We start from the raw sequence: 22,420 nt of genomic DNA on the forward strand, positions 1-22,420 counted from the left end.
TGAACAGCAGCAAACCAGGGGTGAGGGGGGACACTTGGCACGATGGAATTTTGGAAAAGGACAATGTAGGAGCTCCAGCACTGCCCTCCACACACACTCCTCACTCTGGACCCTGGCAATGATGGAGGAAGGTGTCCTTCCCAGGTAAAAATCCCTTGCTAGAAATGGTGAAGATATGACTAAATAAAATAGTGGAACTGACACTGAGCAGAGTCTGTTGTGTGGGTGCCCAGAGGCAGCACCTGCCCTGCCCTGCAGCTGGGTGGGAACACAGAGCACAGGGTGATTCCCTGCCTGGGGGCTGCTGCATGTGAGAGGTGGCATTTAGAAACTGGGAAAACAAAGGCAAGATTTCACAGGGTTATTCCTGTTGTTTGAAAATAAAATAGGTCTCTTGGGAACAGAGCTGGGACTTTTGCCCTCTCCCAAGCACATCCCCCAGTTCCTGGACCATCACCCATACATCCTTGCTCTCCTCTCTTGGAGAACTTGCATTTTTGCAGGAGGGTTCAGCTTCAGCAAAACAAGTGGAGATTATCTTCTAAGCCTGGCTTTTAACCACTTCCTTAACACTCTGTTTTGCATAACATAGTCTTCTCAAACCTAACAGAACACTTCCCAGCTGCATTCAGTTCTTTCAGAGCACATGCAGAAACAGCCTTTGGGGAGCATCATTGCTGTTGTCATCGTTCAGATGCTCTGCATGAGGGCAGAGGTCAGAGGCACCCCTGTAGTTAGGGTTTTGGAGCACTTTTCTAAGGACTCCAGTACCAGGTTCAACCTCCACTCCAGTGACCTAAAACTGGCTGGTATCATGCTCAGTGTGTAAACCTACTCCATACAGTGCAGCACATGCTAAGAACAGAAGTGAGAATCTGCCTGTTGAGCTCACACAGCTCTAAGCAGATGTATCAGCTCAAGTTCTCCATAGGACAACCATGTGCCCTTGTGGCCAAGAAGGCCAATGGTATCTTGGGGTGCATTAAGAGAAGTGTCTCCAGCAGTTTGAGGGAGGTTCTCCTGCCTCTCTACTCGGCCCTGGTGAGATCTCACTTGGGAGTATTGTGTCCAGTTCTGGGCTCCCCAGTTCCAGAGGGACAGGGATCTACTGGAGAGAGTCCAATGGGGGCTACGAGGATGCTGATGGGACTGGAACACCTGCCTGATGAGGAAAGGCTGAAAGACCTGGGGCTGTTCAGTCTAGAGACTGAGGGGGGATCTAATTAATGTCTATTAATACATGAGGGCATCAAGAAGGCAGGGACAAGCTCTTGTGCCCTGTGACAGGACATGGGGCAATGGATTCAAACTGGAGCCCAGGAAGTTCCTCCTCAACATGAAGAAGAACTTCTTTCCTGTGAGGGTGACAGAGCCCTGGGACAGGCTGCCCAGAGAGGTTGTGGAGTCTCCATCTCTGGAGACTTCCCAGGCCTGTCTGGATGCCTTTCTGAGTGATCTGCCCTAGTTTTGGTCTTTCTCTCATCAGGGGGTTGGACTCGATGATCTTCAGAGGTCCCTTCCAACCCCTAATATTCTGTGATTCTGTGAGCTGGGAAACTGAGCTGCCAGGCCCACGTGCTGCTCTGCCAAAATGAATTCTACTCCTGGTGCAAAATGAAGGACGTCAGCCCTCAGATGAGCAGGTAAAGTTCCAGCAAGACACGTGGCAGAAAACACTGCGGGTACCACAGCCACAGAGCTGACTGTGAAAAAGAAATGCCAGATAATCCCACTATTTTAAACAATTGCTTCTCCTCAGAGAGAGGACAAATGCAGGTGTACGTGAAAGCACTGACCTAGTTTGCTTGTAAACTCTTGATGGTTTGTAAACTCTGAGACACTGATTAGGAAAAGCAGAACATCACCATCATCACAGGTAACTGGACTAGTTCAACCTGCACCACTCACCTGTTGTCAGAACACGATTTCTACATCCCACAAGACTTAAAAGTGCTCAACTTCGCAAGCATCAGAAAGAAAAAGATTAAATAAGAGAATTCAGTGAGAAAGGCAGAAGAGGGCAAAGTGCCACCTCACTTTTTTTGGTGCGACGTTGTGCGCCGGGTGCAGAAGACAGCGACGATCACCACAACCACAATGGTGATCACCCCCACAGACACTATGATCACCAGGAGCATGTTGCTGTCCAAGGGAGAAGTGGGACTTCCGTGGGGACTGTTGCTGCCTGGAAGAAAGGGAGAAAGGAGTTATTTATTACAGAGAAAAGATGCCCATCAAGAGCAAGCAGTGCCCATCAGAGACTTGTAGACCCACAGAGCAGCAGAACGAGGAAGGTGACTTGTCTGCCATGATCTTAAGTGAAATGCTTTTTTTTTGTGTGTCATTTACCAGTTGTGTTTCTGTACAATTGCTAAATCTGTAAGATGCTTTATAGCACCATTTCCAACTGTATAAAAATTCATGTTCACCTTAATCAAATAGTTATTATAAAAAAATGCAATGGTTTATAATCAAATAGTTATAATGAAAAAATTCAATAGTTTAGAGTCTACAGAGACTTAACCTGGGACCTTGCTAAAACTGAAGCACCACAGGCATCCCCTTGGACCCAGTCACCACATGAACCAGGATCAGTGTTCTAGAGTCACCCCTTTCCTCTGAAACAAACACATTTTATGTGACACTAAAGAGTGTTACCTTCAGGCAAGGCTTCCAGAATGCACAGTGCTAGTAAGGAGAAGGAGTTAGGATTATTTTTTTCCTTCCTAACATGTTCTCACTGAATTAGTTTTCCACTTGTGCACTACAGCAGCCATTTAAATCTCAACTGGGAACAAGATCTGCCTATCAAGACTGAAGTGGAAATGCATGCAATGATATTTTTTTCCAGCCACCACCTCACAGGAGGCAAGAACACTTTGACAGAAGCACAGTACTATGTCTTGAGTGGGAACAACTGTCATCATAAAGAGAAAAAGCCCCTGAAACAGATGTAATCAGGAGGGTACAGCATTGCTCAGAGAGATGCCAAAAGCTACTGCATTTAAATGGAGAAGCTTTCTAACAACTTACCCCCAAGTGGTGGTTTGTAATCTGGTCCTAAGTCCAGCGGGCGGCTTCCTTTCCCTGCAGATCCTGAAGCTGAAAAGGTCATTTCTGTGGTCAGTTTATTCACACTTGTACCTATAAACACACACTCCAGCATTTCTGAGGCAGCTCTTTCAGAACATCTCTGAACCACAGAGCAATTTTCCCCCTTCCTTTCCTTTCCCCTACAATATGATTTGGCTTTGAACAGTAAAGGTGCTTCTTCAAGAAGAACCTTCTTCAAAAGAGCTATTAAATAATTACTTTCCTGTGTTACTATTTTCCCAAGTAAGCTTAGGAGCCTCTACTAGTATTCATTTTTTTGAAGATAATAAAATTATTTCCAGTAATATAGGGGTATATATTGAGGCAAATGGCTTTGCCACATTTGACAGTTCATAATCTGGAAGCAGTAATTATACAGGTTTCTTTTCTAATACCTAATTGCAGTGTGGAAGACTGGAAATAAGGGGAGAATCAAAAGCACAGTAAATGTAGTATTAAGCCCCTGCTTGTCCATAAAAACTTGCTTTCAACTTCTCATTCTTTTCTGTTTGTTTCATCGTCCCCACAAGTGACAACGAAGTATCACAAGGATGTTTTTTGGGAAGCCTGGGATAACAAACCCACTTCATTCAAAACTCAACGTTTATAGGATAACAACAGAAATAAACACAATTATTACAAACTGGGGCAAACTGCACAGCCCCTCTGGAACCTTCACTACTGCTTGTGTGCTCCTTGGTGCCCCATGCACAAGTTGACCTCCCAGCTGAACTGCTGTCCTGTTTCCACTCTAACAAGTGCTTTCTTTGCATAATTCAGGTCTGATTTTGATCCCATGCTGCTGCAGCAAGACTCCTGGAGTCACAAGTTCACCTTGGATGCTAAGACCTCTCCTGAGTTAGCAGAATGCTTCCTGCAGGTAAGGACACACAACTCCCTGCTCCTTGAGCTGTGTCTTCATTTAAATGCACAAATGCAAAATTACCATAAATTATAAAAATACTGTAGGTGGGGAAACATCCAGCAAGATGTAAAGAACATTCCTCCTCATATGGGAATCCTCTGCACCTTGTAACACTGCTGTGCACAAAAAGACAAAACCCAAAAAACCCCCACTCTGCCAACAGAGCAGTTTCACAGTCAGAAAAAGGGTTCTCTGAGTTAAAAATCCCCTCTAACCACGGAGAGTAACTTTAAAGGGTGTGTAACAAATGGAAATTGTGAACTTTAAGCCAAAGCCTGCAAATTGGTCACTGTGACATAAAGACAATTGGTAAAACTCAGGAAAAGGTCCCAGCAAGAATAACAATTAAGCCCCAAGAAGGGCAGTAAAAGGGAATGTGACATTTATGGAGTGAGGAGTTAGATACAGTCTAAAATAATGGAAAAGATGCATTGCAGGACAAATCCATCATGAAAAAGACATATTGCACCTGCCAGCCCAGAGAGGTCACTGCCTGCACTGAAAGCTAGTGATTTTGCAGCAGCAATGGAACAATTTAACTGAGTTTTAAACACCTTGTTTTGAATATATTTACATCTGTACAAGCAGATAACCTGCTCTGAAAACTCCCCTAGATGAAGCTATGTTAGAGCACCAGGGGAACTGCAGTGGAAGGGGGGGGTGTGACAATAACTGTCAGAATTTTAAAAGGATAAATAGACACCCTGCACATTTTTAGTGCAGCACCTGGAGAAGGTGACACAGGAGGTGCTGGAATACTTTGTGCCCATCTTTCTGTTTTATTGAAAACAGTTTTTTGAAACAAACTAAGTGTCAGTTACAATCTGGTTGGTACCTATGCAGACAGGCTATATTTAGAGTTCCATAAAGCACTTCCCTGAGTACTGTACAATGCTGTGTTAAAAATACCATCATAAAAAAGCAACGTGGCACAAATTAACAAGATTAACAACTAATTAACTGATAAGGATAAGAATGATAATTGCAGAATCATTTACTCACAAGGGATGTTTGTAATGAGTTCTGCAAAGATCTGTGCTTGGCCAAGTGTGATTCAATATCCTTAATAACACCATGAAAAAATTGAGAATAATTGCTACTGAAGTTAAGAGATGACATAAAATAATGAAGTAGATAATAAGAAGCACAAAGTCACCTAAACAGACCCTGTGGCATGTGTGGGAGGAGCACAGGGAGTCCATATGGTTTATCCCAGGGTCTGTGCTCACAGAAAAATGTACTCACCCAGCTTCCACACCCCTTGGAGGGTGGGTATGGGACAAATTATAGCATCACAGACTGGTTTGGGTTGGAAAGGACCTTCAAGATCATCCAGATCCAACCCCCTGCATGGGCAGGGACACCTCCCACCAGATCAAGTTGCTCAGAGCTCCATCAAACCTGCCCTTCAACACTGCCAGGGATGGGGCAGCCACAGCTTCCCTGGGCAACCTGGGCCAGGCTCTCACCATCTTTGCTTTAAGACTGTCTGGGATACAGGATAGTAGTTTAACAGATTTTGAAAAACATGTATTGGGAACCACCCAGTAAACTTTAGTGTCCTCATGCCTTTTAAAATGTCCCCCACTCTCACTGTACAACCACCCTAACAGTAATTATCATGGAATCACAGGATTGTCAGCATTGGAAGGAACCTCTGGAGATCATCCAGTCCAACCCCAGGATACCCAGAGCACATTCCACAGGGCTGCATCCAGGGGGGTCTGGAACATCTCCAGAGAAGGAGACTCCTCACCCCCCTGGGCAGCTCTGTCACCCTCACAGTCAAGAATTTTCTCCTCACGTTCCAGTGGCACTTCCCATGTTCCAGCCTGTGCCCGTTGCCCCTCGTCCTGTCCCTGGGCACTGCTGAGCAGAGTCTGGCTCCAACCTCCTGCACCCACCCTGAGATACTTCCAGGCACTGATGAGGTCTCCCCTCAGCCTTCTCCTCTCCAAGCTGAACAGCCCCAGCTCGCTCAGCTCTTCCTGATCAGGGAGATGCTCCAACCCCCCAGTCAGCTTTGTTGCCCTAATTACAGTAATATCCACCAAAAGTAGTACATGTACTTCCATAATAAATGGTAATTTCTATTTTTCTATCAATAACAGTAAATAAAAAGATGATCTAGCTGCTGAAAGCTGTATTTCCCCCATTCAGCACCCTGCCAGGAATATCAGAGCTAAGTAAGTTATTTCATATAAATCACACTGAGCTGATAAAGATGTTGGAAGGCAGTGATATGGAGAGAGCAGCACTCTGGCAAGCAGTCATATTTCCTAAGGGTGCAGCCACCCAATTGCTGAAACCAGGGATCAACAGCTGAGCCTTCAGTTCTGGGGAGCTCATCTCTTGGGCAGTGCAATCTGAAAGCTGACCTGGCCCTGCTCTGCAGCTCAGCTGGGCACAAGCCTTGCTGCTGCATGCTCTGCTCTGAACAGGCACAGACACACACACCTGGCCTGGCACCAGCCTCTTCCCCAGGATCTCACACCCTTTGTTGTTGAGATTTCCCATTTTCTTCTTACAGGAAGGAACAGTAAAAGAAAACACTGACTTGAAATGTGGGGGTTTTTTGCCTGTCAGTCTCCATGTTACCCATCAGGTTTACTCATCAGGTATCTGCAGGCAGACAAGGTATTTTCACTTTGTGTTACTTTTGGATAGTTTGACTAGGATTAGACTTCTTAACCTTTGCTTTTGCACCAGGCCAGTGCAACTCCTTCAAGCTGATGGCAACACCAACAACCTCTCCCAGTACAAGTGCTGTGCTCTAGAGGTGTGTGGAAGAACAAGGTGCTGTGTTTGATACAGCAGAAAAACATTCAAGCAGGGGAGGAAAAAAAAAAGGTAGAACCACTAAAGCCAGAGAGTCAATCCCAGGGAAGTTTTGTTCCTTCCAGCCTCAAATAACTTGTGTGCCATGTCCTGAAGGACACAATTCTGCAACTTGGTGACCTTGTGCCAGAGCAGCCTTCTCTGCTTTTCAGCTGATCTTCTCCTTTCCTCCCATCAAACTTACTGCTATGATTTATAATCTCAGACTGTTCTTATTGGAGCTCTGAAACAAAACTCTCTTGGGTAGGCTTTTATGATTTATAGATGACATCATTTGATAAATACTAATCAAATTGTTACTAGAAGAATATGTTGCTTTTGGATGATAACGACACACAACGAGATTTAGTTACCTGCTGAAATGAGATTAGAACAGTGCAGAAGAGAGAACAGTAACTTTTAAACAAAACCTTTTAATATTCCCCTTGTCCCCTCCAGTGGCAGATGAGCACCAATGATGTGAGCATCTGCTTCCCCACATACAAGCCTGAATCCCACCCAGCATCTCTGTTACACAAGCCTAGATATGAATCTGCTCCCTACCTGTCCACTACCAGCATTACAAAGTAAAAGTATCAGCAGTAGAAAGTAAAAGCATATTTAATAACTTACTTCTAAGTAACAAGGTATAAAGCAAGTTAAAACAAAGCTCCTTCTCACCCCCCCTAGGATCTATTTAATTGTATGTCTAAGCTGCTTGCCAATGTCCTTTCAAACTCATCCCTTTAGACTAATTCTTCCCCTTTTTATTGGACTTGCAGGTTATTTGGAAGAAAGCAAAGGCAGCCCTGGGACATCCACCTTATAATTCAATGTAGTAAACTCAAAGCTGCCATTTTTCAAGCTAGCACTTTAAAACCTTAGGGCTTTTAGTAGCTAATGCTGTGCTGTGCCAGAGAGCCTGAGGCTAAATGAGCTGACAAGCAGGATCTCTCTAGCAAAAGAGCTTCCTAGAGCAGCTATCCTTTTCATTATTAGGAAAATTACAGAGGTAGAGCTCACAAAACAGCACTTGTGCTAATGAGATAACTGATCTGCCACCTCTGTGTCCTGAGATCCTGCTTCAAGGGTCAGAGGCTGGCTGGAGTCACTTCATCCAAAGGCATTTGGACAGTGATTCAGCTCTGGCATAACCTGCCTGTGCCTTCACCTGACATCTGACTGCAGAGTCCACATGACACTCCCAACACCCACACCAGAACAGGGCTTCCAGTTCTTCCACAATTAAAGGCACCACCAGGAACGTGCTCATTTACGGTTAGAGCAGCAGGTATTTGTTCCATTTCAGAAATGCAACAGCACATGGACAGGAGAAACAATGTGATGGATGGAATAAAAGAGAAAGTGTGGCTAGTCATTTACCTTGATCATTAGGCATTTTATCTGAGGATTCAGCTAGTGGGACAAGCACAGGGAAGGAAAAAACAAGAGAAAGATCACAAGGCTTGAAGGGGTGAGAGACAGAATTTAGTTTCACACAGCACAAGCAGCTGAGCTAGAGCTCTCATCACTGACCACCAGCACTTGAAAGGAAAAGTGCTGTTAGAAAATCTACTTCTAGCTTTGTTTTTCACATTTTTTCTGATCTGTCACACATTTGTGCTATTTCACTGGTTACCCACCACCAAGTAGTTCTTGATTTAAGAGGCTGTTGTGTCTTCCCCTTATATCATCCACTTCCCTCGGGAGCAATTGTGCTTTGTCCTGTTCCATCATGAGCAGACGTGACACACAAGACCTAAAATAATCTTAAAGGAACTAAGAACTAGTTCATGTCCTAAACCTTTAGGACATGGACCCTCAACATTAACAACCAGAGGACCTAAGTGCCCACCAGTAAATTTGTAACACCATTAATTAAACAGCTGAGCAATATTTGCATAGGTACTAACTACATGCAAGAGCAATCCGAGGGGAAATTTTGTTCTAGTCAAACTTCATCATCTTCCTGCCTTTTCCAGTTTAAACACACAAATCATGCTGCTGGTATCTTAGCCCTGTAGGGTGGCATTCAGAAAACAAGGAGGAAGGTATTCAGATGTAGGTGCTACTTTACCTTTTGGGGTTCTGAACTGAACTGCCTCAGACATCGGCCCCATCCCCTTCGAGTTGCGGGCCTGGATTTTGAAATAATAGGGTGTGTCCAGGGTCAGCTCCTGGATCTGGTGGGTCAGCCTGTTGCCCACCACAGGTTCAATCACCCAGTCATGGATTTCAGCATTCACATCCGTGCTGTAGTAAATGATGTATCCTAATCAAAAGGAAACAGCAAAAGAACTTGATACATCAAAGAACAGGACAGTCGTAAGATCTCACAGAAAATGCGTTCCTGACTTGTACTGGTACTTGCAGAGCTAAATGGTGATGGGCTTTCTCAAAATGCATTCTTGCTTTTTCCAGACTGAGAATACATTCAAATATTAGACAGCCTTGAATTTTAAACTGTTCAAAAGTATTCATTGAGAAAGCCATTTAAAATATCAAAACCATTTACGGCCACTGTTCACTGAATTTGCAGGAGTTGCTCATTTCCATCTCTATACCTGTTCCTAACTAACATGAAATGTTATCAAAACATCCTCACAGTATTAATATTTATAGAAAATAACCTTACAACAACAAAATAATGTTCTCATGCAGAGCTAAAGAATGTGTTTAGTAATATATCATTATTCCATTATTTTTCAGTTTAAAACCAAGATGATGATAACCTGCAGAGCACTAAGGTATCTTGGATGCCACAGAAAAAGGTATGGGAAATGTTTATGATCTGTTACTAAAAATACTGCACATACAAACCACCACAAGTAACAGCTTTATAACCCTTGTTAGACAAGAACCACAGAGCCTCAGGATCAAATAAAATCCGTGCAGCAAGACAGGGCTGGGTCATCAGATGCTCCATGCACAGCCTGCTGCTCCCCCTGGCCCACAGACCACCAGCCTGGGGTTACAGCAAGGGAGGGGAGACCTCCAGAGTGACTCCCTCTTCTTTCAAGAAACTGCAACTACTGCTGATACCTCCAGTTCACAGAACTCACAGTAACCAGTATGGCATGGAGGCTGGATGCTTACAACACCAGCTGTGGCTTTGGCAGGCTTAACTTCTTCCCTTGGTGGCAGTTCCCTAGTGAGGGGTGGATTTAATAATTTTCTAGTTGTACAGGTCACAAAGCAACAGATCAGTAACTTGTTTAACAAGGGGCAATATATATATATAAAAAACATAAATATATCTATCTAGTGACAGCTCAAAGCACTGTGTGTGGCAGAGGGGCACAGGGCTGCTGAGGTCAAGCAGCCAGCTAGCCCTCACCAAGCTGCACAAGCAGCTGCAACCCAGACTAGCACCATTCAGGATTTCACATCCAACTCATCAGAAGGAGATCAGGGCTGAAAAGACAAGTGTTCCCCAGCCATGCTGTTTGATGCATGGAATTCCATCACCACGTGGTCTCTAGGGCATGATGGAAGGCACAGTGAGCTGAGTTAATGAGCAATGGTTGCTGTGCCTCCCGGGCTGGCAGGGGCTGTCCCCACCAGAGGGCACCCAGCCCACACCACCCTGAAACCTCCTACCTTGTTCCTCTGGCAAACTGACTCTAATGGGGTTGTATTATTCATTTGCTTTTTTAGCCATTAACTGCTGCTTATGCAAAACTTAGTAAACACTGTATTTTTTCATCCAACACACATGAATAAACAGAAGGTTCTTCACAGTATAGACACTGCAAGGAGAATTTTTTACCTGGCACGTTGCATGCATGATAATTTTGCCAATCACATAGTGCAAGGAAATGCTGATCTCCTTTGGACCTTGTCTCATGTCAAGTCCATAAGTGAGAAAGGGAGGACAACAGGCTTATCTTTTAGGAGCACATATAACCTGGGGGTGTTTGTAGCTGACATTTCACACCTGTCTGAATGGCCCTCACTGACAGCCAGGTCCTTCAACCTGCAGTTAAGATAAAGGCTCTTGGTTCTCCACTCAAACCATCTCTCCCATAAAAAGGAAACAACATGTTGTTGAGAATGTAGAACTGGCTTTAGAGCCAATAGAAAAATTTAAGTCCAGGACACAAAGAGCTGTGTGCCAGGCTGTGGTGCAGAGCAGGCTGCTGGGTCACACTGCACCCATTACAGCTCCCTGGGGAGACCCTGGCACCCAGCAGTGCCCCCCTGTGTTGCACAGCCCCTTTCTTACAGCTCACTTAAAAGTTTAACTCCCAAAGGTGAAAGAGTCTCCAGTATTTTCCCTTTTAGTCTCCTGTCTGGAACCTGGGAGGCTGCAGAGCTTCAGCAAATACCAGCTGCTGACAGGTTTCAAAGCCTTGATTCTGCACCATGGCTAATTCTGAGAACAAAAGCAAAATCATACACTGCAAACTATATGCCAATAAAATCTGCTTTCAGCTTAAAGCCTGGGGTAAAAAAGGAAAATTGAAGTGAATTATATAAAAAAGGCCTTTAGAAATGTGAATCCAAACAGAAAGCACAGTAAGGCAACAGTAATTACTATTTTCTGTAAAATGATTTATCCTGTGTGAAAGTGATGCAGTTAGAAAGGCAAATAACAGTTTACTCCTAATGATTATATCAGGGGACTAATAAACTGACACTAAGTCTGGTTTGTGCCACAAAAATGACACAAAGATGACAAAGAGCACTGGGATGGAGTCTTATAAATAAAATACTGATTGGCCAGATGTGTTATAGATGTGTTTCTGCAGGCAGGCTATCAGAGCAGCACAAGCTGATGAAGGCAAAGGTTACTGAGATACTTAAATTTCCAATTATCTTTCTGGTTAGACTCCAATTTCCCACGGCAGTTAATTCATATCTTGCTATATTTTTACTAGGTACAAAAGTAAATAATTAATCTGAGCCAATCAAAAGATTGACAAAGAAGATAAGAGCCCTCTTGGCTAGCTCCAGGCTAAATTAAGCAGGGAAGGTGATCTCCTAGGTATGCAGGGTGCAATGCTGCTGCTGGTGGGAACTGCACCTGTGATTTTGCCGTTGGCCTCCGAGGGTGGCTGCCAGTTGACAATTATTGTCCGGGGTTTCCCCTCTTTGCTCACCACAGTCACATCTTTGGGGGGAGAAGTGGGAACTGCAAACAAACAAACAAACAGACACACCATCAGAAACGGGTCACTCGATTTCACTGGGTAGAAACAAAGTCACCTCAGCACCTTTTGATTTGATTGGAAAAAAAAAAGGTTTGTGTGACTGAAACCTCTCAATGTTCAATCTTCCAGTAAATCTACCATGCACTGGTCTTTCTGGTTTACTGGCAAATGCCATCTGGTGTCAGCATCTCCCTTCCATCAGGAGTTACCTGTTTTCCACAGCATTTCTGCCACCAGATGCTGTGATTCATGACTGAGTCCACGTGTCTTCAAACCCCACGCAGCTTTGCACAACTCTTAACACTTGGGGTCAGTGACTTAGAACTGGAATTTCTTTGCTCATCATAAAAATCACCTGAACTTGTGAAATAAATGCATTTTCTGTACACGGGTACATGAAATATCTCCCCATTTTCAGGTTTGTGGTGGGACCAAGACCTAGTAATGCCAATTTGCCACTTAAATCTGAATCAGCAAACTAAACCCACCAGAGATTGAGCATCATCAGCACTGATTGACTTTCCTGTAGAGTGATTTGTAATTTGCATGGAAATCTGCACCACAGAAGCATTTAAAATCCTGAAATATTTGCTGAACACACTTGTCCAGCATCTTTCCTTGGGTTGCCAGAGAGCAAGACCAAGAGAAAGAAAGGAGGAGGGATCACTTCCTTCCCCCACCAGCCTCCTCCTGCCTGGGACTCAGGAAATGGCACAAGTTGCTCCAGTGAAAGACTGAAATCTGAGACTTTTCTTGCTGTAAACTGAAATATCCAGCTGGGGATTAGATTAATGGCTTTCAAATGTACAGAGCCAATGTCTCCAAAGGTGCATTAACCAGCCACAGTTTGCAATCCCACACACACTATGAAAAACAGCAGACTTCTAATTAGGTAACTTTTAGCAAAGTAATCCCACCTTGGATATTTAATACTCTTAGCAGTAACATTAGTGCTCACACGATGCTCTCTGCATGTCAAGAGCTTTATGTAGATCACCCATTAGAAATTCATCTGTCCATCCTCTGAGCTGGCTGTTCTCCCTATGCAGAACAATAATAGCTGGACACCAGGCAAAAGCTCAAAAGGGATTTGTAAATATGATCCCAAATACTTCCAAGCATGCTCAACAGAAACCTACAGATGTAAAGCACAAGTCAAGGCCCCACAGTAAACTTCACAGAAGAAATAAATCAGGAGTAGCCCTCAAGAGATTAGTACTTCAGAGTCCAACCCTGAACCCAGGATCCAATATTTTTCTTCAGCATTAGCTGAGGAAAAGCTGCCCTAGACAATGCTGGAGTAGTCAAAAGTAATGAGTCACACACTCAGGAATTTGGCAAGTCATGTAAATCACAAGATCTGTTATGAGAAAATACATTTTAGTCTTTTTTTGGTTTTTCATCACTTCTTGGTTGCCAAGGTCATATTGGCTAATATTCTGCACAACCATCCCAACTAGAAATTTACTTTCTATTTAAATGAAATGAGACCTCCTGTAGCTCACTCTTGCTCCTTTGAGTTACAAATCCTCCTTTTAAGAACTTTATTTGTTCAACTTCTACAGTCCCTGCTCCTAGTGTAGAGTTTTGGAGGAGAATTGTATGTATGTATATATTCCACATCTTGGAATTCTCACAAGCAACTGAAGCTCACCAAGGCTCTAAGGAACTTCAGAACAAGTCAGGAGCTTTCTAATTTTATCCTGGTTTTGCTTTTTCTTATTCCTTCAGTTAGAATATTTGAATTTTCTCACCAGTTCTTTGCATACTTGATTTATTTGCTGTATTTTAATTTAGCAAGAGAACTACAGAGTGGTTTGGATGGGTTCTTTTTTCCAGTTCATATAAAGAGAAACCCAAGCACAATGAGCAGTAAATAATCAGCAGGACAAGAAGAATTAACAAGGGACAGGTCGGGGCATAGAGGTCCTGGATCTCACAGCTCCTTGGTGGCCCCAGGTTCCCTCTCCCAGCAGCTACAAACCCTTCTCTGTTCTGTTCATCTCTGCAGCACTGAGGGCTGAGGAACAAGAATTTAGGGCTGACAGGGATGACTGGATGTCTTAATTTCTACTGGGAGGTTCCTTTTTTTAAATTAATTTGCCTCATGCACTCTGTAATAATTGCCATAATCATTTTAGCACATTTTAATTAAAATTATTATTATTAGCTAAAGCATTTCCTTTGTATTTGCTATTCATGTTATTTCAAGCATGTGCTTCTTTATTCTCTCCTGTCCATGAACTGTGGTACATTATTCATTACTCCTCAGTAATTTGATGTCAATTCTTCTGCACGCAAAATCATCCCTTGGAATTCTGAACTATGATGGTGGACAACCATCCATCAGCAGAGTAATTTTAAATCCATGCTCTCCCTCTTCCCAGAACTCTGGAATGCATCTCCTCAGGAAGGATGGCCCATCCAGAAGTACCTAATTCAAACGTTGTCCCATGTGCTGTCATACTCCAAGTGCTTGATCTCCGACCTTTGGTCACCATCACAGAGAATTCATACAAGGTGTTTGGTTTTAACCCAGTCACTAAATAGCTCAACGTGGTGGTGTTTGCAGTCTGAAAGAAAAGCAAAAGTGTCAGTAACTTCTGCATTGAAAACCATCCATCAGCAGCTCCCACCCCCCTTGTCTCAGGTGTTTAGCCATTCCAGCATGGCTCCATTTCCATGGGCAGCAATTTCATATTGCTTATTACTCTGCCATGCAAATTATTTCATCAAGTATGAATGTGCAGTTGGTGTATCCTGAACTGGAAATTCTTTCTGCAATCAGCAAGAGCATTTACCAGCAGTCAATTATAAATAATAATCATGATTTTAAAAGGCAACACAAGGTCCAGGCACACTTGTTATGCAGCAGGCTAAACCCCCCTCTACTTGAGGGGGTTAATTTACAGCATTTCATTAACTGATCTCCCAGGGCAAACAATGCAGTACAGCTAACAATAACAGTCCTCCTTGAAACCTGACTCTGCCTTCCAAATTCCCCTTTGCATTTTTAGTAAATATTTAACATACTTTTAAGAAAAATACATCCACTGCAAGTACAGGTGCTGAGAGACTCAAAGGTAGTGAAGCTTTATTAATAACTAGATCTTTTGCAGAAAAAAAAAATGGTTATCTAGGATCACACAAAGGGACTCCACATGGGTTATAGTGTGATTTGGAACTCAGCCATTTGGGCAGAATTTTTAACCTTTAGGTTAAAATAAGCTGTTATTTGTTACTCTTGACTTAACCATAAACACAAAGTACTTGAGGCCTATGTGAAAAAGATAATCTAAATACATGTATATTCCTTACTTTGCCCTCTGAACACTGAATTAATAAGTGAGTTGTTTCAGGATTTGGACAGGCCCACACAACTCTGCTAGTAATTATTGCCTTCAGAAAACAACTGCTTTCAGCCAAATCTCTCTCAAGGAAAAGGCTCTCCAGAAATGCACATTCCCTGTACATTCTAGGAGTTCTGTAGTCAGAATTCTACACAGAAAAACTCTTCTTTCTCAAGTCTCAATGACAGCTTTTTTGTTACATTCAGTGGAAGGTCAGGGAACTGGGAGCCAGATGGCACTTAAATTTGTACAGAGGATTTTGTTTGTTCACAGAAGTGTTTTGCCAGTTAGACATCACAGGGGTGGACAGACAACAAAGACTTTATAAAACTGATTAAAAGAAAATCCTCCATTACCTTTAAACCTTTACCTGCTACATAGGTCAGTGTAGTTTCCAAGAACAGGTGACTGGTTGAACAGTTCCAATGTGTAAGTGTAAGGCAGGACAGTTCCTTCTCCAGTTCAGTGACAAGGCCTGAACACACCGTCCCCAGCAGGAACACAAGGCCATGTGTTCATAGAATCATGGACTGGTTTGGGTTGGAAGGGATCTTAAAGATCATCTAGATCCAACCCCCTGCATGGGCAGGGACACCTCCCACCAGCCCAGGTTGCTCCAAGCCCCATCCAACCTGCCCTTCAACACTGCAAGGGATGGGGCAGCCACAGCTTCCCTGGGCAACCTGGGCCAGGCTCTCACCACCCTCACAGCCCAGAATTCCCTCCTCATGTCTCACCTCAATCTCCCTCTTCCAGTTTTCATCCATTCCCCCTTGTCCTCTCCTTCCTTGCCCTTGTCCAAAGTCCCTCCCAGCTCTCCATCAGGTCCCCTGAGAAGAGCTTTTCAGCAGCTCTCCAAGTGCCAAGCAACACTTTCTGCCAGCTCTCAGGGTCACCAGGCAATAGGTGCTGCTTCAGTGGAAGCTGCAGACACCTTTGGTCAGGACAACAATGTAATGGCAAGTCCAAAGGAGAAATATTTTCCTAGGATTTTGCAGCACCCACAGTTTCTCCATCTCCAGAGCACCTATGGAAATTCCAACAGTATTTAAGAGCTGCTGATAGTGCTGCTAAGCACCAAGCTTCATACAGTTTAAAGTTGTATTTTTATCTATGCCTTTGAAACTCACTATTTTTTAGTTTCACTACACATCATATTGAATGTAAATGACACACAAAAGGCTGAACTGCAGTGTCAAGACTTGTCTGCTTTCTTCATTTTTAACACCCCTGAGTGTTTCTAAGATCACAACATACCCCATGGTACTCAACCCTGCTCCTCTACTAGAAATAAACTGCACAAATATTACCCTGTACAATTTATTTTCCTTTTATACAATTCTAAAAGATCTAAGTCAAGATTTAATATTTCAGCTTCTGCTTGAAAGCCCACTGGCAACTCACAGGTAGGCTGAGAGCAGGACAACTCTGCTCCACCAACAAAGGTGCTTTGAAAGCCACTCTCTGATCCCCATCAGTGAAACTGCGCGGTTCAAAGCCTAGGGGAGTATTTTAGCCTTAGGAACTCTGTCACATCTGTTCCTCTGCTCTAGAGTGACACAACTCCTGTAAAAGCTTAAGTAAATAAGGCTCTTTAGGGTGGAACCTCTTAACATGCATTCGAGGCATGCAGCCTGGTCTTTAAGAAACAGCTTGCAAGTGTCAGCATAAAAGGGGGAGCCAAGGTAGAAAATAAGAATGAACTGTATCAACACCCAATTTACTGATGAGAGGGACAGATGAAACACCAGAGTGTTGAACAGATGGAGCTGTGGCTACTAGAGAACTGACAGAGAGGTGAGGTTTCTGGGTGCAAGGCTGCAGAGAAGCTCACATGCAACTTGGGTGAGCAGCCTCAAAACACCCACTAAATAACAAAGCTGCTAGAGGTGGCCATGGCAAACAATGTACTAGCCCATTGTTAAATTCACTTAGTGAAGACCTGACTGAAATCCAGCACTGCTGAAAAGGTTTTGCCTTTCTTAAAATGAGCAGTTGATATTGTCCAATAGAGTATTTCTGAATACCGAGCACAGAATTCAGGATTGAAACAAGAAGGAAAAGCAGGATGGGAGTTCTCCAAACATCATGGGTTAAAAAAATATTAGAGCAAATGTTCCCAAACTATGTCCTTTCAGGCAAATGCTTTTTACAATGAGTAATTTTGAACTACATTCCATCATGACATATTCTTTTTAGTCCACAACAAACTTCCTGACCACTGGCCACCAGCACTGAGAATGGTGGGAGTATTTAATTGACCACTGAGGGTGGCTTTTTTGGAAGCATTTAACTAATGAAACTGCAGCATTTACACAGGTCACTCCTGAGACATCCTCTCTGCACGTGACTCAGGAATGTGTGCCCATAAAGAACTGGCCTCTGGAGGAGGAACACAGATACACACATCTCCTCATTTCAATTTAAAAAATAAATAAATCTGGTTTCTAACAAGATTGCCCTGCAGAAGCATAAAGGGAGCTCCACTAGCTGGATATTTTAACAACCATTTCTTTTGAGACTCCTCTCAAATACGAAATTTGCAGTCAGCATTTTTAAGGCCTCCAGACAACTCTAAAAATTAAAAAAAAATCCAACAAAAACAATCAATCATTTTCATCTCGGAATCAAAACAGTAGATGACAGTCAAGGCAGGAAGGGGTATCATAAAGTAATTGTTATACATTTTACACCTGCTGAGTTCCCAAAGGAAAGGTTCATTATCAACCTCACACGAACAGAAAAGGTTGTAAAAGGAAACTTAAAACCATCTGGGTCAATATTTTCCCTGCACAACCTGCCCCGCAAACGCAGATTCTTCTGCTAAGTGGAGTGAAGCCACAAGTAGCACCCACCTTACGAATGCATTAGTGGCCCCTCTACAGGTAGGCCCACCCTGGCACACAAAGCCATCTTGTGAGGGTGAAGCAGAAAGGATCATATTGTCACCATGTCCACGGTTCCACAGCAGAACACACCCTGGAGGTGTTTCCCTGCCTTCCACTCACTCACACACAACACCCCGTCTCCATCTCTCACACACACACGCAAAAGAGGCCACAAAAACTCCTCCTTCCTCTAAATCAAGACTCTTTGAAAGGATTCTTTAACTGAGCAGCCTCTCTGAACCCTGATGTGATCCTGAAACTCCTTCTCAAACACCAGAGCTGTAGTAGGGGTGAGGAAGCCCCAATACCTTGTACTTGGTGTTGGCAGGAATGTTGGTTTTCCAGCGCACGGTGTAGTAGCGCGCGTCGGTGATCTTCTGGTTCTTTGGCAGAGAGTTGTCTGCCCAAGTGATCCGGATGGTGTCGTGGCTCAGGATGGAAGCCTGAACTCCCACTGGTGGCATCATGGGAGAGGGATCTGGCACTGGAGTGTATGGAGCATTAATAACAAACAAATCAACCTCGGAAGTGTCTAGGGAATCGATGGGTAAAAAGTTGTGTATTATAATTAAAAAGAGAGAAGGTGGCATTTTAATGTAAACAAAAGAAACAAAAAAGGGGGAATGCAGGGTAGTGCAATGAGATGGAAGGTGAGAAATGGAGAAAAAGAGAGAAAAGGCAGAGTTAATAGGTGACATAAGACTGGGTAATACAAATACTTTTGCATGATGTTCCCTGCTTCAGACAGGCACCAGACACACACACCCAATCACAGCAGCGTTCAGGGCACTCAACCAAGGCCTAAGAACCCCAAACATTCCCTCATTGTAACTTTGACTTTATTTGCCTCAAAATGCCCATGGACTCCCCTTCCAGAAAACACCCAGGAGGAAAAAAATCTACATGGGTAAATGCCACTTGATAAAAAAAACCCATCACCTTTTAAAAAATGCTACTGGGAAGTGCCAAGTATCACACTCATTTGTAGTGACTGAAGATTCACAGAATTGTTAAGAGTTGGAAGGGACCTGTAGAGATCATCTAGTCCAACTCTCCTGCAATTCCCATGTCCTCTGCAAAATCTGTAACAACTCCTACTCTTCAGAAGAGTAAAACAGAGTTGTTAGAATCTACACAAAATAACTGTGTCAACAGTCTAGGAGGGAGCACAGTGAGCTACAGCACAGTAAGAGAATCATGGGATGGTTTGGGTTGGAAGGGACCTTCAAGATCATCCAGATCCAACCCCCTGCAGGGGCAGGGACCCCTCCCACCACCCCAGGTTGCTCCAAGCCCCATCCAACCTGCCCTTCAACACGGCCAGGGATGGGGCAGCCACAGCTTCCCTGGACAACCTGGGCCAGGCTCTCACCACCCTCACAGCAAAGAATTCCCTGCTCATGTCTCACCTCAATCTCCCCCTCTTCCAGTTTTCATCCATCCCCCCCTTGTCCTCACTCTACAAGCCTTTGTCAGAAGTCCCTCCCTGTTTGTTTGCTCACTTGCAAATAATTTTCTCTGTTTAAAAGAATTTATTAATGTATTACAAGGCAAAAAATAATTAAGAATGCCAAGAACTTGTGTAGTGTGACTTGGACAAGGCAAACAAAGGCATCAGATTGAAAAATCTCAGTATAAAAGACATAAAAACCCCTCTGTATTTGTCCAAAAAAACCAAAATAAGGACCTTTAGAACTGCACCCACCCAACCTGTGCTAAAATGACAGCCACTTTTTGAACAGCAGCATCTAAAAGCAGTTGAAAGTTAAGTTTTGTCATTTATAAATAAAACCAATTTTAGGTGGTTTAATACATGCATGAAACATACAAGGCAATCACTGACACCCTGAGAACAGCCAGGCACAAGGGTGACCCTGGTGGCACTGCCAAGCCAGACTCTTGCATGACAGGTTACATTTGCAGCAGCTGTGCAGGGGCCTGTCCCCAGGTGTGCAGGGCCCTGTCCCCAGGTGTGCAGGGACCTGTCCCCAGGTGTGCAGAACTGCAGCCAGCCCCTGGCCTTTACCTGAGTGAGGCCTGGTCACTGCACTCTCGTACAGGGGGATTCCTTCCCCCACGTTGTTGAAGGCCTTCAGGGTTATGACATAGTGGGAGCTCGGGTCTGAAGGGAGACAACAAACACCTCGTGAGGACAGGCCATTAGAGAAACCTTGTTTCTACTTCTTCATAGTCTCTTTGCTCGGTATTTTATAAATAGGTGAAATAACTGGACTAAGTCTGCCTGCAGAAGGTCTCCACACAGACCTTCTGTGGCTGCAGGGAAGTCTGCAGTCCCAGCAAACCCACCTCACACAGGGCAAACAGCAGTGAGGAGAAACACTTCAACATGGACATTTTAAGCTGCTCTACTAGCAAAAACTCCACATTTATGGAACTCCTCGATAATTCCCAATGCTCATGTATCTTTTGCTTTCAGGGTATTTTACCAACACAGAGAATTCTGTGGAGGGAGGAATCTACTTTTTGTCTTAAAGCAGATGCCACTAACTTGGTGAGATTCCAGTTTCTTTTCTGCCTGAAGCTGCCTGTTCTGCAGCTCCAGGAGAAGGGAATGCTGCTCAGCATGGAAATGGTTGTAAAAAGCATCAAATCAAATACACTCGGCTTCAAACCCAGTGAATATTGGATTTTGGGTTGGGTTTTTAAATTTTTTTTTAATTCCTCTGGCTCTATCATTAGAAAACTGAGTTTATCTGCCATTTTTCAACACTTTGGCATCCAGTAGAAGATCTGAAGGAGGAAAAAGATCCTCTTAAAACACACACAAGTGGTTTTCTTCAGGTATAAGACGATCATGAGGAGACAGAAAGATAAGGGAGAGGTGAAACTTGGGCAGTGCTGCTCCTCCCCAGTCCTTACCCAGGTTCTCAATGGTGTAGTATCTCTGTTTATAGTCCACCTTGATGGTCTGTGCGTGGGGGCTGCCGATGCCGTACCCGATGGCGTAGCCCCTCACCACAATGTTCTGGTTCTCAGGTGGGGTCCAGCTCACCACGATGCTGGTGACGAGCGGGCGGACGTGCAAGGAGCTGGGAACTTCAGGGACACGAGTTTCTGAGGAAGAGAAGGGATGCATTTCTCTTAAATGAGGCAAGTGTAAGGGCAGGGAGTGAGAGGACAGGGGGTAATGGTTGGGTTCCCCAAGCTGTGTCACACCCAGTGAGAGGAAGGCTGACACACAGATCTAAGTGACTGCAACTCTAAAAAGTACATTTGAAGTAACTACAAAACTGACCCTGCTGTGAAGGCTGGGGCTGCTCGAGATGAAGCAATGGAGAGTAAGCAGAAAGGTGACAAATACTAAGCTGAGCATCAACGTTGCATGACACAAAGACTGAAGCATGGGCTCTCAAGAGCTTTCCTCAGCTGACTCTTGAAGCAATCTTCCAACAGTGGAGAGCAAATATTGAAGCTCTTTTATTATTCTGTCTTCCAGCTGCCAGCAGAACTGAACCTCAAGCCCCACAGATGAGAAAGCCATTACTGGATCCTGTGGCATTCAGCTAGAATGACCCTCCAGCTACTTCAACAAAGCCAAGAGGGAGAATGGTCTGCAACCAGCACAAGGTAACTGCTGTGCAGCAGCACTAACAAAAAGCTTGTCTGAAATAGGAACAGCCCCATGTAGGCAGCTCCCAGGAGATTTGTCCCAGCCACCCCTTTAAAAATGGCATTTTTCTTCCATCTTTATTGCCCTTTGATTCTGGGAGGTGCTCACAAATTTGTTCAAGCTCTGCAAGAACTTGCTGTTTCTTAGCAGAAAAAGCACAGGGCCAACACACAGTACAAAAAGTGTAGAAGCAGGGTTTGATTTCAAGGCATTTCATTGACGTGGCAAGAATTTCATGTTAAACTGAAATTTAATTTGACTGAATAATAAAGCACAAATAGAATACAGTAATAACAACTGCAGAGAACCGAGTTGGCCTTTAAAAAAGGCAATCTAACTTTCCTGTGCCCCATCAGCACATTCTGATGGTTTTGAAATAAATAATATAAATACATCCACACTTCTGAGCTTACCATCCAGGTCACTCTCAAAGGTTTCAGCTGACACCCAGTCAGTGGCTGGTCCAGTACCATTCACAGTCAGGGCAGCTACTCGGAAGCTGTACTCTGTGCCTCGCTCCAGACCTGGGAGACAAGAGAGTATCCATGGCATCAGCACAGGAA

General features: G+C 43.9%; 1 protein-coding gene across 2 annotated transcripts in view; it reads right to left on the minus strand.

Annotated features, from left to right (window-relative positions):
* NEO1 (neogenin 1) overlaps positions 1-22,420 on the minus strand; it is a 149,642-nt gene that overhangs the window by 12,160 nt on the left and 115,062 nt on the right. The window contains exons 13-22 of one of the 2 annotated variants that reach the window (XM_010005894.1): positions 22,271-22,381; positions 21,107-21,301; positions 20,253-20,348; positions 18,535-18,758; positions 14,423-14,561; positions 11,862-11,969; positions 8,913-9,107; positions 8,219-8,251; positions 3,034-3,102; positions 2,038-2,185 (exon numbers count right to left, since the gene is read on the minus strand). In XM_010005894.1, the coding sequence (XP_010004196.1) occupies positions 2,038-2,185; positions 3,034-3,102; positions 8,219-8,251; positions 8,913-9,107; positions 11,862-11,969; positions 14,423-14,561; positions 18,535-18,758; positions 20,253-20,348; positions 21,107-21,301; positions 22,271-22,381 (1,318 nt within the window). The remainder of the gene's footprint in view (positions 1-2,037; positions 2,186-3,033; positions 3,103-8,218; positions 8,252-8,912; positions 9,108-11,861; positions 11,970-14,422; positions 14,562-18,534; positions 18,759-20,252; positions 20,349-21,106; positions 21,302-22,270; positions 22,382-22,420) is intronic. The other variant, XM_010005895.1, reaches the window with a different exon arrangement.

Source organism: Chaetura pelagica, unplaced genomic scaffold (assembly GCF_000747805.2).
Source record: "Chaetura pelagica isolate M959 unplaced genomic scaffold, ChaPel_1.0 scaffold369, whole genome shotgun sequence".
Lineage (NCBI taxonomy): Eukaryota > Metazoa > Chordata > Aves > Apodiformes > Apodidae > Chaetura > Chaetura pelagica.